General features: G+C 42.3%; 1 protein-coding gene across 1 annotated transcript in view; it reads right to left on the bottom strand.

Annotated features, from left to right (window-relative positions):
• elp4 (elongator acetyltransferase complex subunit 4) overlaps positions 1 to 12,516 on the bottom strand; it is a 48,648-nt gene that overhangs the window by 17,598 nt on the left and 18,534 nt on the right. The window contains exon 9 of the mRNA XM_034526906.1: positions 11,120 to 11,226. Coding sequence (XP_034382797.1) covers positions 11,120 to 11,226 — 107 coding nt within the window. The remainder of the gene's footprint in view (positions 1 to 11,119; positions 11,227 to 12,516) is intronic.

Genomic DNA, 12,516 nt, shown 5'->3' on the forward strand with positions numbered 1-12,516 from the left:
GCTAATGTGTCTGTGCACTTCTGTCCGACCATCCAAATGAGCTTGCCTATCTCTTTTTTTGAGGGGGGGGGGGGGGAGTTGAGTCTAGCAGGAATGTTCATCATGACTACAGCATCTAAAAACAGGCACCAGCTTATAAAATGCCAAACTGACTTTGTGTCTGGTAGCAAATGAGGTGAAAAGAGTGAATGTGAAGGCTGTTTAGTTGGATTAAAACCTCTCAATGTAGAGAGCAACACTCTTAAAAAGCTCACTATGATTAAAAAAAGAGGAGTAGAGGGAGTGAGCGTTTGACAAAAGAAACAGAGTGAGTGGGAGAGAGAAAGAGGGAGTGAGTTTGAGATGGGAAAGCACTTCTTTCTTTCAGTACACAGTGACCTTGCTAACACTCTGCCTACTCTAATATTCACCACTACACATGCTTTTGTGCGCTATTCCTTGCCCATCTGAGCACGCAAACCCTCCTCTCAATACACATACTACTCATTATACAATTTCACTCGCCGGTTATCCAAGACTTGCACAAGCCTTAACACTCTTGTAAAGATTCAAAGACACACACAAACACCAAGATGTGTAATATGTTGAGGGGTGCAATACATTCATGCTGCTGATTTAAATATAATGTTGCACATTACATCTACTGTCTCCTTGTAAGACTACTGTTGATGCAGAAAGCTCAAAGGATGTCTGCTGAATGTGTTTTTCAAGATGTGCATCAAAGGAGGCTGTTAACTTTCATGACGCTCAGTGGGATCTTTCCTCTTGTTGAGGTTAGCAGGTTTTTTCTGATATGAGTCAATTAAGTCACTCAAGAAGTGCACACTTTAATATCGGCAACAGAGACATAAAATATGCCCATCATATATCCAACAAAGAAAACAAACAAACCGAATGTATTCACACTTTTGAAGCTGAGGTGTACAATGTTCTTACTTTTTGGCAAATAATGTAAAGTCATGAAAAAAGTGTTTCCGTGACTTAAAACAAAACTATTGTGTTGAAATCACAAAGGCATGTAAAGACACACTGTCAAGATTAAATGCATGCTAAACACAGGCACACAAATACACATACAGGCACACACACAAATTCACGGTGGGTGATGAAGCAAGCGTACACATCGTACCCATACAAACAGTCGGTGTAAGTGAGCGTACAACACCAGGCCATCAGATCACTTCCCTCTCCAAACATGAAGCCCTTAATAGATGTGAAACTCCGGGCCCTGAATCTTTTCACACCACTGAGTCGCAACTCACACAGAAGAACAGGAGGCAGAGGATGACGGAGCAAAAAAGGCTCTATTCATGATGAGGGGATCAAGCAGAAATATAGCCGAGTTGATTTCATTCATACAAATCTTTCAAGACTTGAAAATATGCTTGTCTGAGGGAAAAAAAGATTCATAAGAATCTTCAGACTAACATATGGAGTAACCTTTGTGGCCTTCCGGGACTTGGGGGTGGTGGGGGGGTTAGGCGGGGGGGTCTAACGCTCCGAGGACTGTAGGCACGCTAGGGAGAGGTGAGCTGTCACCCCCTATTACGATCACTGCCTGAGCTCAGAAAGGGGGAGGGGTAGAAGGAGAGCAGGCAACAACAAAAAAGAAATACTGGTTCCTCACTAACCGCCATCTAAAGCCATCCGCGGGCCTCAGAACCCTCAGTCTACTACTGCCTCCTGGGAAACACTTGCACGCAAGTCCTCCCCATGCCTAGCCAGCGGTGGGGCATAATGTCTGTGTGGGGGTAAAGGGAGGGGTTTCTGTGTAGAGTTGGGCTGTGTAAGCAGAATGTATGGATTTTGCATAACAAAAGGACAACTGTGCATGTTATCTTACTTGAGGATATCTGATATGCAGTTAGGCTGGGTCAAGAAAAGGAAGTGATGTAGAGAGAGAGAGAGAGAGAGAGAGAGAGAGAGAGAGAGAGAATCTCAAGGCAAACTTTGTAAAAATGTAAAAAGAGGGCAAAGAAAAGGCAAGAGATATCTCAGGGGCTCAATGTGATGAGACTCCAGTAACGGTGCTTTTGATAATCAATAACTGACAGAATGTGTTTACTTTAAAAAGACTGCAAAGTCCTTTTCAAACTGATGTTAAGAATAGTAGTGGAACTGCATAATAAGTAATACTGTCAAGTCAGTGTGAACACACCACAGAGACATGTTTTAGCTTATTATGTGACACACAACATGGTGCAATATTATATGCCAGTGGATAAGAAGCTTGCCTCAGATTTGACCTTTTGCTGCCTTTTGTGTGAGTTTGGGTGAGCACTGCTTAGGAGCATTCTGTTCCCCAGATCCCACTCCTAACACCCCTGTCACTCATCATCACTCATCATTGTTAGGGACAAAAGGAAAGTTTGGTTAAGCCACACACTGGAGTATTCTCCCACCCAGTGCCTCCCCCACTTCACATATGTGCGTTAGGTAGCACACACACAGACACACACACACACACACACACACACACACACACACACACGCATTGACAAACGCACAAAATAAATTGTTCTATTTTTGCTGCGTAAACGCAAGACCACTGACTCAAACATGCACCTTAATTCTCGGACGGGGTCACAAACTATTCGATAAAGCGCCATCAACTTGCCCTCTAACTTGCCTTTTGAAGTGCAGGCTTGTCCTTCAAATGGCCCTCTGACTCCTCTCTGAGTGTAATTAAAGTCTATTCAGGGCTCTATGTCCTAACTATCCTCCATCATTTGGCCAAGCCTTTCAATAGCCACCTGTGAACTCTGAAGGAAAAGGACACTTGCCCTCATAAAATACATGAGCACGACTGCATTCAGCGGCCGGCCAATTTCTCTCAATGGCCGACACCACTTTAAACAACTCTGTGTTGACTGTTGGGTGAATCCTTTTTAAATACAACCATATTCACAGTAGCAGGGGTTAAGTACCTCCCTTGATTAGCTGAAAGAAATGCCTTTATGGCGTGCATGGAGATAAAGAGAAAGAAAGAGGATCAAAACACCCAATTTGTTTTCAAATGGTGGATAGGGAGAATACATTTAACCAAGTAGGAAACAAATATTTAGTAAAACAATCCCAAAAAATGGTGTACACATCATCTTGTTCAGACACATTTTTTGTGGGGGTGACTGTGGCTCAGTGTTTAGCAGGGTGGTCATTCAATCAGACGAATGACCACCAAATGAAAATCACACATCAAATCATGTTGATTTGGTGTGTCTACGGTGTGTGAATGTTATATGTTATGGGCAGGTGGCACCTTGCATGGGAGCCCCTGCCATCAGTGTGTGAATGGGTGAATGATGACATGTAGTGTGAAAGAAAGCGCTTTGAGTGTTCAGGAGACTAGAAAAGCGCTGTACAAGTACAGTCCATTTACCATTTGTGTTTTCAAATATGTTTAAATCACAGCAGCATGACATACATAAACACTGAGCAGACACACAGAGAAATGCATACACACACTCCTCCTCCTGACCCCCCTAGGACATTGAGCACTGAGTGTGGGAAAGTTATTTTTAGGACCCAAGCAGAGAGCCTTCCTGAGTTGGATGCTCCTGCTCCGGATCAACATTCCACCTTTGAACCACTCCGTCCATGGAGCTGTTTGTGCTCATTGTGGCAATTTGAACTTTCTCTGTGGACTAACAGCAGTGAGGGGACTTTCTCATTTTGGCTGGTTTAAAATTACACCATCAAAAACAGGACAACTTCTGCCTTTTGCCGCCATTTATTCAAGTTTCAGCAATGATGTTAACAGGGTTTCAGTGCAATTTTAGATTAGGGATTATTTATAGCACTGAACATCTAGCTTTTTGAAAACGAATGCATGATTGCAAATGATCATGCCCTATTCTCTGTAGTCTAATATGCAGAGTGACTGATTATGTATTGTCTGTTAAATGAAACACTCAATGTATATATTTTGGTTGCTGCATCATATGATATCTAACTTCTATTCACAAACAAGTCTCAGTATTATGTTTACACAACCAAAGAACAAAAGTAAGCAAGGAATGATCCTTGACTGAGAAAAAAACAGTAGATGCTTTGCACAGGCTTTACAGTGAATCCATCTTGTAAATAAGGTGGGGGGTTTTTAAGAGGAAAAGTACATGAACCTAAGGCAAAATTAGGAGATAACAATAAAATGATTCAGAAGCCAAGGATACAGTGAAGACCCAGTTTATAAGCACCATGGGGCCTAAGGTTCCCCAGTCACTACCATTATGCTAATGGAGAACCCTTTCTGAACACACTTACACATACCCTATAGTACCACAAGACCCCATGGATGTGAGGTGGCATGCAAGTTACAGCCTTTTCCTTTCTCCCTCTAATGGGAGCTGAAGACAACAAGGGCTACTCTAATCAGGTCTGAGTCCAATGTGGCCAGTCTAGTCTGATGGGGGCTGAGTGGTGCATGGACCATGTTAAGGGTTCACTGCTCACTGATGAAACAGCTTCACTTCCAGGGCAAGTTTAGGCAGACCACACTCTTACTCAGTCTGGCAGGAGGAGCACATATGCCCTGTTTGGTTTTCCTTTAATACTCCATGTTTGTAAGAAACGTTTCGGCATTGTGTTGATATACTATAGAGGGCAGTACAATTGGCAAAGCCCCAGATATTCTCTTGTTGCACTTTGACTCGACTACAGCAAACACAACGTCTTTTTCCCTAGGCATTTGAGGATGAAAAATAAATAAATCCTTAACGACTGATTCAGCTATTGTCCTTATAATTTCTGAACCTTGACCTTGTCAAGACAAGCACATCCTCTATACAATAGAGCCTCTATGCCACTGCCAAATTTGCATTTCCAGACATAAAACTCAGTGGAACCTTTATTCACATTTGGCAAAGTAGGTTTGGTTTTCTCAATCAATAGATTTAACAAAGATCAATATTTAAAAACGTCATGTCCAAGTGGAGCAAATCCCTTGCAGGTTCCATCACGCAGGTACTACAACAAACAAACAAACAAACAGAAGAAGCATGCCCATGTTTTCACCACCGACACACCCAAGACTCAGCACAGAGACCTTACAAGCTAGGCCTTCTCAAACACACATGCACATTTGCAGAATAGATAAAATCCCTGTTAAATAATAAATGCAAATCTGGTGTATGTTGTGAATATTGTTCGGCTGAGGGGTCGGATCGCGTGCCACTGACTGGCCTTCACCAGGCTCTCCGTCTCTCTTTCTCATACACGCACAAACCATAAGCACACCTCATTCCAAATTGCGACAGAGGCTAGTGTGCACCAAGGGAGGAAGTATAAATTATTCAATTGGAATATTATTCCAAAAGGTCCATTCCCATCTGATTGTGATTCCCATGGCAGACGTACAAATCACTTGCAGATGTATGAAGAACATCAGTTTTTTTTGCATTCTACTAATAGGTTCAGGACATCCAATAAGCCTATTGTTTGCATTTAGTTTACTCAGTCTGCAAATAGTCATTGTGATCTGCTAATGGAAGTAAATATTAAATGACCCAGTTCAGTTTTTTCTCCATATGAGTTATTTTCTTTGATCTTTAGTACCGGGTATTATTTAAGACTTGGGGAAGCATATATACGACCAGGCATGAAATACAAACAAACATATAAGCAAATACACAAACAGGCCCTGAGGACCGGGTCCCTGTCTAACTCATTCTGCATTATACAATTCCTTCTTTCCCTCCCTTTTTATTTCTCCCTCAATAAGACGGTTTGGTGCCTCTGAGGATAAGCCCTCATTTTAATTAGACCTGACCTGAGAATCACTTAACTGCTCCTCTCCGTTTATGCCTCCCCCTCCTCTCCAAGCCTTCACTCTGTTCCTCACATAGGTCCATTAACACTCTTCCCTCGGCACCCACAGGTTTCAACAGGGAGCAGACACAGGCGTTGTCTTAAAGACGTTTTGAGGACATGCCAAGAAATATTAACCTACTCTATACACCTCCTTCGGACTCTTTTAGTTTGGCTATCTCTTCTCTTTAAGTCTTCTCCTACTCAGCACCATCACCCTCTTCATCCCCCTTTTCTGCTCCCTCATTGCTTCCACTCAGCTTAAAACTATACTCTATACTAGCTGGCTAATGTCAAGTGCATGTCATATGGGATGGAAGGTCATTGGATAATCTGAGATGTTTGTATGACCGTAGCGTGGGTCTTCTGAAAGTAAAAAATACAGTGCATTGTCAACCTAGCATCATAACCATTAAATTCACATTTATTTACCTTTAACGGACGACTGTGGCTGACATGAGGCATCTGTGTTTGTTTGCTATTTTGGATGTTGAGACCAAAGCCTGCATTCAAATAGGCCGGGGGCTGTGTTTGTGGGCATGTGATGTTTCAGGTAGTGGTGAGGTGATGACATACAATTCATGAAGTCTAATCTGAGTAGAAGACGAGTTTCAAGGCCTATCAGATCCCAAAACACTGCACAGCAGTTTCTAATACTCACAATGGCAATTATTTTGTCTTTTATTGCGGCAATTTAATTTAATGTAAAGTATTAATACATTGTTCATGTTATAAAGTAGCTTACCAAGAAGGTGTTCTCACTTGTATTTGATTGGCCAACGAAGCACCTTGAGGGATGAAGTTGCAGAGTCTCAGAAAGAGTTAAGCCAAGTTCAACTTTTTTGCTGGAAGCTTTCCAAAAACAGAACTGACTCTCCCAAATGGTGACTTAAAAAAAAAAAGCATTAACATGAAAGTTCTCAAGACTACAATGTTTAGCTTGTAGCAAATGCCTGCACCCAGCCTACATAGCCATCCAAGTGACAGAGGCAGTGAGAGACACCTCTAGTCTGTCTAGGGGAAGACTCATTTGACACAAATCTCCGTCTTATACTGTATTTGACCCTATGACCTGCCTCTGGCACCCCAGAACCCCACAGGCACATAGCCTGTCAGTTTAAAGGGTCAAACAAAGGTAAGCAGAATGTAATTGCGACCATCTACATTCTTTAGAGCTTCATCCTCAAAGCATCTTGCATTGTGAAAGCAGTGATAGAAGCCTCTGACGGCTTAATATGAGTGAGTGAGAACATTCTCACACGCATTGCGTGTCACCTTCGTGCATGCGTTTCTTAATAAGTATGTGCTTGTGTCATTGCATGAATGTCAATATGCGTGTGGGGGTAGGAAATGTTTGAGTATGTGTTAATCTGGTCTAAACACCTAACACTCCCCTACCTGCTCAGACAGGGCCATGGGTTAATTCTGGCTTCAGGCGCCATGGCTAATAACTACTCATCAACCGCAGTTTGAACTCTTGCAAGCGTCAACCGTTTTCACGGTAACCTTATCAAGGAACCAAAAGAACGTTGACGATGGTGCTAAATGCGTGGCAGCAAATTAATGTAGACTACTAAAACCCTCATAAATTAGGAAAAAATAATTATGAATTATACTTGAACACAAAAACATGTCTCTATTGACAAAAACCTGTGTGCTGGTGTGCCTGAGGCACTCTGTGACAGACGTGTGAGTCATCCAACAGTTAGAAAATTAGTTATCAGCATGACTCCAAGCACAGCCGGGGTGACATGTATCTGCCCAACCCAGCTGGTGAGAAGCTAGCGCTGTCAATAACCTGTCATTCACCAACACTCACCAAAACGCAGAGTGAAGGCTGAATTCGCTGCCTTTAAAATATAGAACAGGAGTCAAAAGTATAAAGCAATGTATAGTAGCCGGAGCAGTGATCTATCATTACCACAATAGATAGATAGAAAACAGACTGTGACCACAACACTTGGTAAGAGAATGCTGTAATATGTGGCCCCAGGCAGAGGAGTCCTGTAGTTTGAGTAAATGAGGTGATTAGCAGGGATGGTGTGAGCTGTCACACATCAGACACTGGGCTTAGAATCCAATCACCATCTCATGTGTCAATCAGTGGCCCACCGAGGCCACTGACCAACAGGTCAAACAAAGTATACGATGAGCCACGTCAGAGCACAGCGCTCGTCCTGCATGCAAAGTTACACACAGGTATACTGATATTAACCAGAATCTGCACAGAAGGACGCAGAGCCAACATGCATTCATACCTTTGTGACATCTCCATCTCAGGTGATGTACTAATTAATGACAGCAAATCAAAGTGCCAGAAAACCCAACACTAGAACATGTCCTGATTGATTTGATGCATGACTGGTGATACGATACAATGTTCTCTGGGAAATTCCCTGACACATACAAATGTGTGATGGCCAAGGATTGTGATTGACAGTTCATATTAGGTGCGCTCTTGTGTCAACAATCACAGCCATTTTAGAATTTTGAACCATTTTTGGATATCATTCTTTTAACACTAAGTGTATGAGGGCAATACAAGAGTATGGTTACCATTCAACAAACAAACTCCAATAAAGCTCCTTAAACAAGGAAGGCATACAAAGCGTGGACTTTACATTGTGCTGCTGGGATATGACACAGTATCCTGGCCCCACAGAGCTACAGGGATATTTTAGGCCTCTGCCCCCTGCCCTGCCAAATACAGAAGCCTAATTAAAAGACCATTGAGGATAACCACCTTGACTTTTATGGACCATATAAATCTATGCTGGAGTGGCCTATTCAGGGGGTCAGAGAAAGGAGGGGGAGCGGGCCAATGCCGACCGGAGAAAGGGTTAGAAGGATGGTGAAGGCTGGCAGAAAAAGAGAAGGGCTTGACCGTAGGATGTGGAGAAGGTTTGGGTGGTGGGGTGGGGAGCATTCCTCTCCTCCCCCTCACCTCCTGCCTGAGACAATAGGACTCACTAAGAGCCAGGGACCAGAGGATGTGATAAGGTAATGATAATGTAATGAGGACCAATCATGAGCCTTAGCCAAGAGGAGGGCCCTTTAATTTGTCTCCTGAGTGGTAATTCCGTGACAGATTGATTGCTCTGAGTGAGACTGATGATGTGACACATGCAAAATGGATGCGAAGAGAAAGAGGATAAGAAATCCTGTATCAAATTTTATGAAGAAATAAAAAAGCCATACTGTGCTGCGTTTACACCCTATACTGGCAGAGCAAACATACCTATCTAAATTGACAGTTCACACAAACAGGGAATTGAGCAGCAGAGCCAGCAGTTGAGGTGCTGAGTGACCCATATTAAACTTTGTGGAAAACGTGGACCCTCACAACCCTGAGGTTTTCCCAAACAATGTACGAGGGCAACTCACAGTTCCGGAGGCACTATGATGCTCAGCCAGTTCTCAAAGGAACATCTAGCACGATTCAGATCGAGCCGTTGAACTGCATGTACCACGTGTACAGGGAGGAAGTTGCTGTGCAAGTTGCTGAGATATTGTTTGTTGCTGTGCACATACCAGCTGGCACATATTGCCAGTGAGAAAATCTTTTTTAGAGACAGGAAGTTAGGATGACACTGTTGCTGTAGGCCTACCACACACCATCAACAGTGTACTGGAAACTCTAAAGTTAGGGGACAGTTTGGTTGCACCAACATATGAAAGTGTCACCACGATGTTCGCAGCAAACAGACCTTGATGAATGAAAGCTATCCAAATGGCCATTTTGAGCACTGCGATGGACACTAGCTCAATATCACTTTGCACCAGCTGTGCTCTGCCAGGGGTGTTAGGGTGTTTACTTATCGCCACCTTCTTCTCAAATTCTCACAATGACCTAATGCACAATTGTCTGTCATTGATGCAGCTGGAGTCAGGAGTGCTGTTGTTCAGTTGGAAGGGAATACATAAGACCTCAAATATGACCGAGCAAATTGAAAGATTGGCCACTTCAACTCATGATGGAGCAGATGAACCAGGCTAGAAAAGTATATCACTAATAAAGCACCAGTTACGAATGAGGCATGCACCATCATCTCAAGCGCTGAGCAGTGACTTTAAGAGAGTGCACAACTTATCGCTGCTAAACTAGTTGATAGCTCTATTTGATCTCAAAACAGGATGTTAACGCCTGAGTCTTTCAAAAGTATCGTAGAGGACCAACCGCCGTGCGTCTTTTCTCTTAAAGTGAGCTTTGAATTGGTGAGTGAAAGACTTTGTTTATAAGGCTTCCATGTTACATTTCTGTGTACATTGTACATTTGGCAAATAAACTGATTCGTAATTGAGGGCTTGGTTCAAAACTCACTGTGTGCTGAACGGTTTAATCCTGTGAGTAATTATACTTATTCGCCTTTTTAAACAAGGATACTCTACCTCTGCATGTTTCATCGTGCAAGCAGTGTTTGTATGACTCTCACTAAGTGTCTTGTGGTCAAAATATGAATTATTCATTTTGGAGTGATATGAAGCATTATGTAAAATTGTGTAATTTTCTGATCTTGCATCTGTCCAGAGAAGTTGTTGGCCCGGCATTTTATTTCTAAATAAAACCCCTATTGATCATACTGCCATTCCAATGCGTTTATTGGCTCCGGTATGAAGTGAGGCTGCTGTCTACTGCTCCTCTTTCGCAGCAGGTCACGGCGGTTGAAGATGAATGAATGAACAGCGACCTGTCAGACAAAGTCAGCAGCACCTACTGTGCATAGCTTGTTCCCTTGAGAGCTTTTGTGGCTTAGAATGTTTCTGATAGAGCAAAGATGTTTGTTAAGGTTGCTTTATTTATGTTGGTCACGGATGGCTGCGGACCTGTCCAAACAGTAATATATTGACCAATGATTACTTCATACTCCTTCAGTTTAGAAAAATGTGAACGCTACCATTAACTTAAACTCCCCCAGTATTTTTTTATTGCATATTCATGAATATAGAAATAGATTTTTCTCACTCTTTTGCCTCTGTAGTAAGTGTGGCAGCAACAGTCAATATAGCTTCACCTTTGATTTTGACACCCGATAGTAGAAACAGGCTGGCAGAACTAACGTGAGAGACTTCTCATTATCATCAGCACTTAAATTCAGCACTGATACAAACATGTTGAATGGGAACAAATGTAATGGCTTTCTCAATAAATAATGACTCATCTAAATTCAGCTCTTGTTTTAGGTTAATGGTTACAAGACAAGTTATCAAAACACATTAGAAAAAAAATCTGATTCTGATAAGAGGGTAGAACCCTTAACAGTATGTTTTGTTTCTAAAGACACTCTGGCTATGCTGAGGAAGCTTGACAACTTACCTCAATAGTGAACTGTTTTCTTTTGAGCTTAAAGGCCAGGTCTTTGTGGTCGGGGAGTTTACTCGCCAGACAGTTTAGGTGAGGAACTTGACGTACATGCAGCAGACCTGTGAAAGACAGTGACAGCAGATTAGAACGACCTGGGCTGAACAGTGCATCAACACTGGAGTAAAAGTACAAGCAAGATATTCCAGTGTGCATATCCCAATGTACATATGTTACGTTACACTGTGCGAATGAAAAACCAACCTAGACAAAGTTGTGTGCTTCATTTTCAAAGTGTAAAATCTTGAGGATCAGGCAAATTTTTTTCACCATCAAAAGTTTTCTTACGCAGATTTCATACATGGAGGATTTGTTTTTTACTTTACACATGACAGGCAAAACTTCTAATAAAATCTAATATTTGTACATTTCGAATAACGTCTGTGCCCGGTTTCTATTCTTGATACCTACAAAATGTTATTTCCTACTGTCATCTTATTTCTTCACAGGCTGGAGCATGGCTGTACTGTAAACTCAAATTAGCCAATTAAAGGACACATTAGAGCAATGAGGGACAGACAGCGAACATACAAGCTAGGGATTCATGCAAAGCATAGAGGGAAGCTGTGGAGCATTATTTTACTCTTTATTTCTCTTTTCCTGTTACCACAAAGTTACATTTTCATAAAACTGGAAAGTACTGCCGAAGTGGGTATGTTTAAATGAGCATAAGAGAGAGAAGAAGAGATCGAGGGAGTAATGGAGAAAGGGAGACAGACAGAGAAAGTGGGGGATGGTGGGTCCTCTCCTCTGTGCACTTGGGTGATTTCCCCTTGCCTGATTTGCAGTGACAGGCTTCCCAGCATGCTTTGAGCAGCCCTGAACTGCTGCCGCAAACACGCACGCACACGCATCCGCACGCACTCTCACACTCGTACCAGATGCGTTTGCACTCATGAACACACATCAAAACAATCATGCACATAAATGTATTTCATAACCTAACCATAATTTCTCTGGCTGGTTAAACAGATGGCAAATATATTCTTGAACAAGAAATTCAAATAGTTTTAATTGCAAATTCCAAACAACATTTTTGTACTATAACATTAGTTTACAACGTGATGCACTACAGCGTGCATATGTTGAAAGGGTGTACATACCACCTGCCTTTACAAGGCAGAGGAATGTGATCATTATGGGATGTGTTATCTAAATAAAACATGATGTTGGATGAAACCAAAATCTGCCATTGAATGTTTTTTATTCCTCATCCCTTCATCTGTCACAACCGGGGCTGTCTAACCCGAGGATGGGAGGGAGGGGGGAAATGAAAAGAAAAGCGCAAGAGTGAGTCGGAGAGTTCGAGAGGCACGGCTAAAAATACTCCACTCGCTTAAACTGACCTTTAT

Source organism: Cyclopterus lumpus, chromosome 3 (assembly GCF_009769545.1).
Source record: "Cyclopterus lumpus isolate fCycLum1 chromosome 3, fCycLum1.pri, whole genome shotgun sequence".
Lineage (NCBI taxonomy): Eukaryota > Metazoa > Chordata > Actinopteri > Perciformes > Cyclopteridae > Cyclopterus > Cyclopterus lumpus.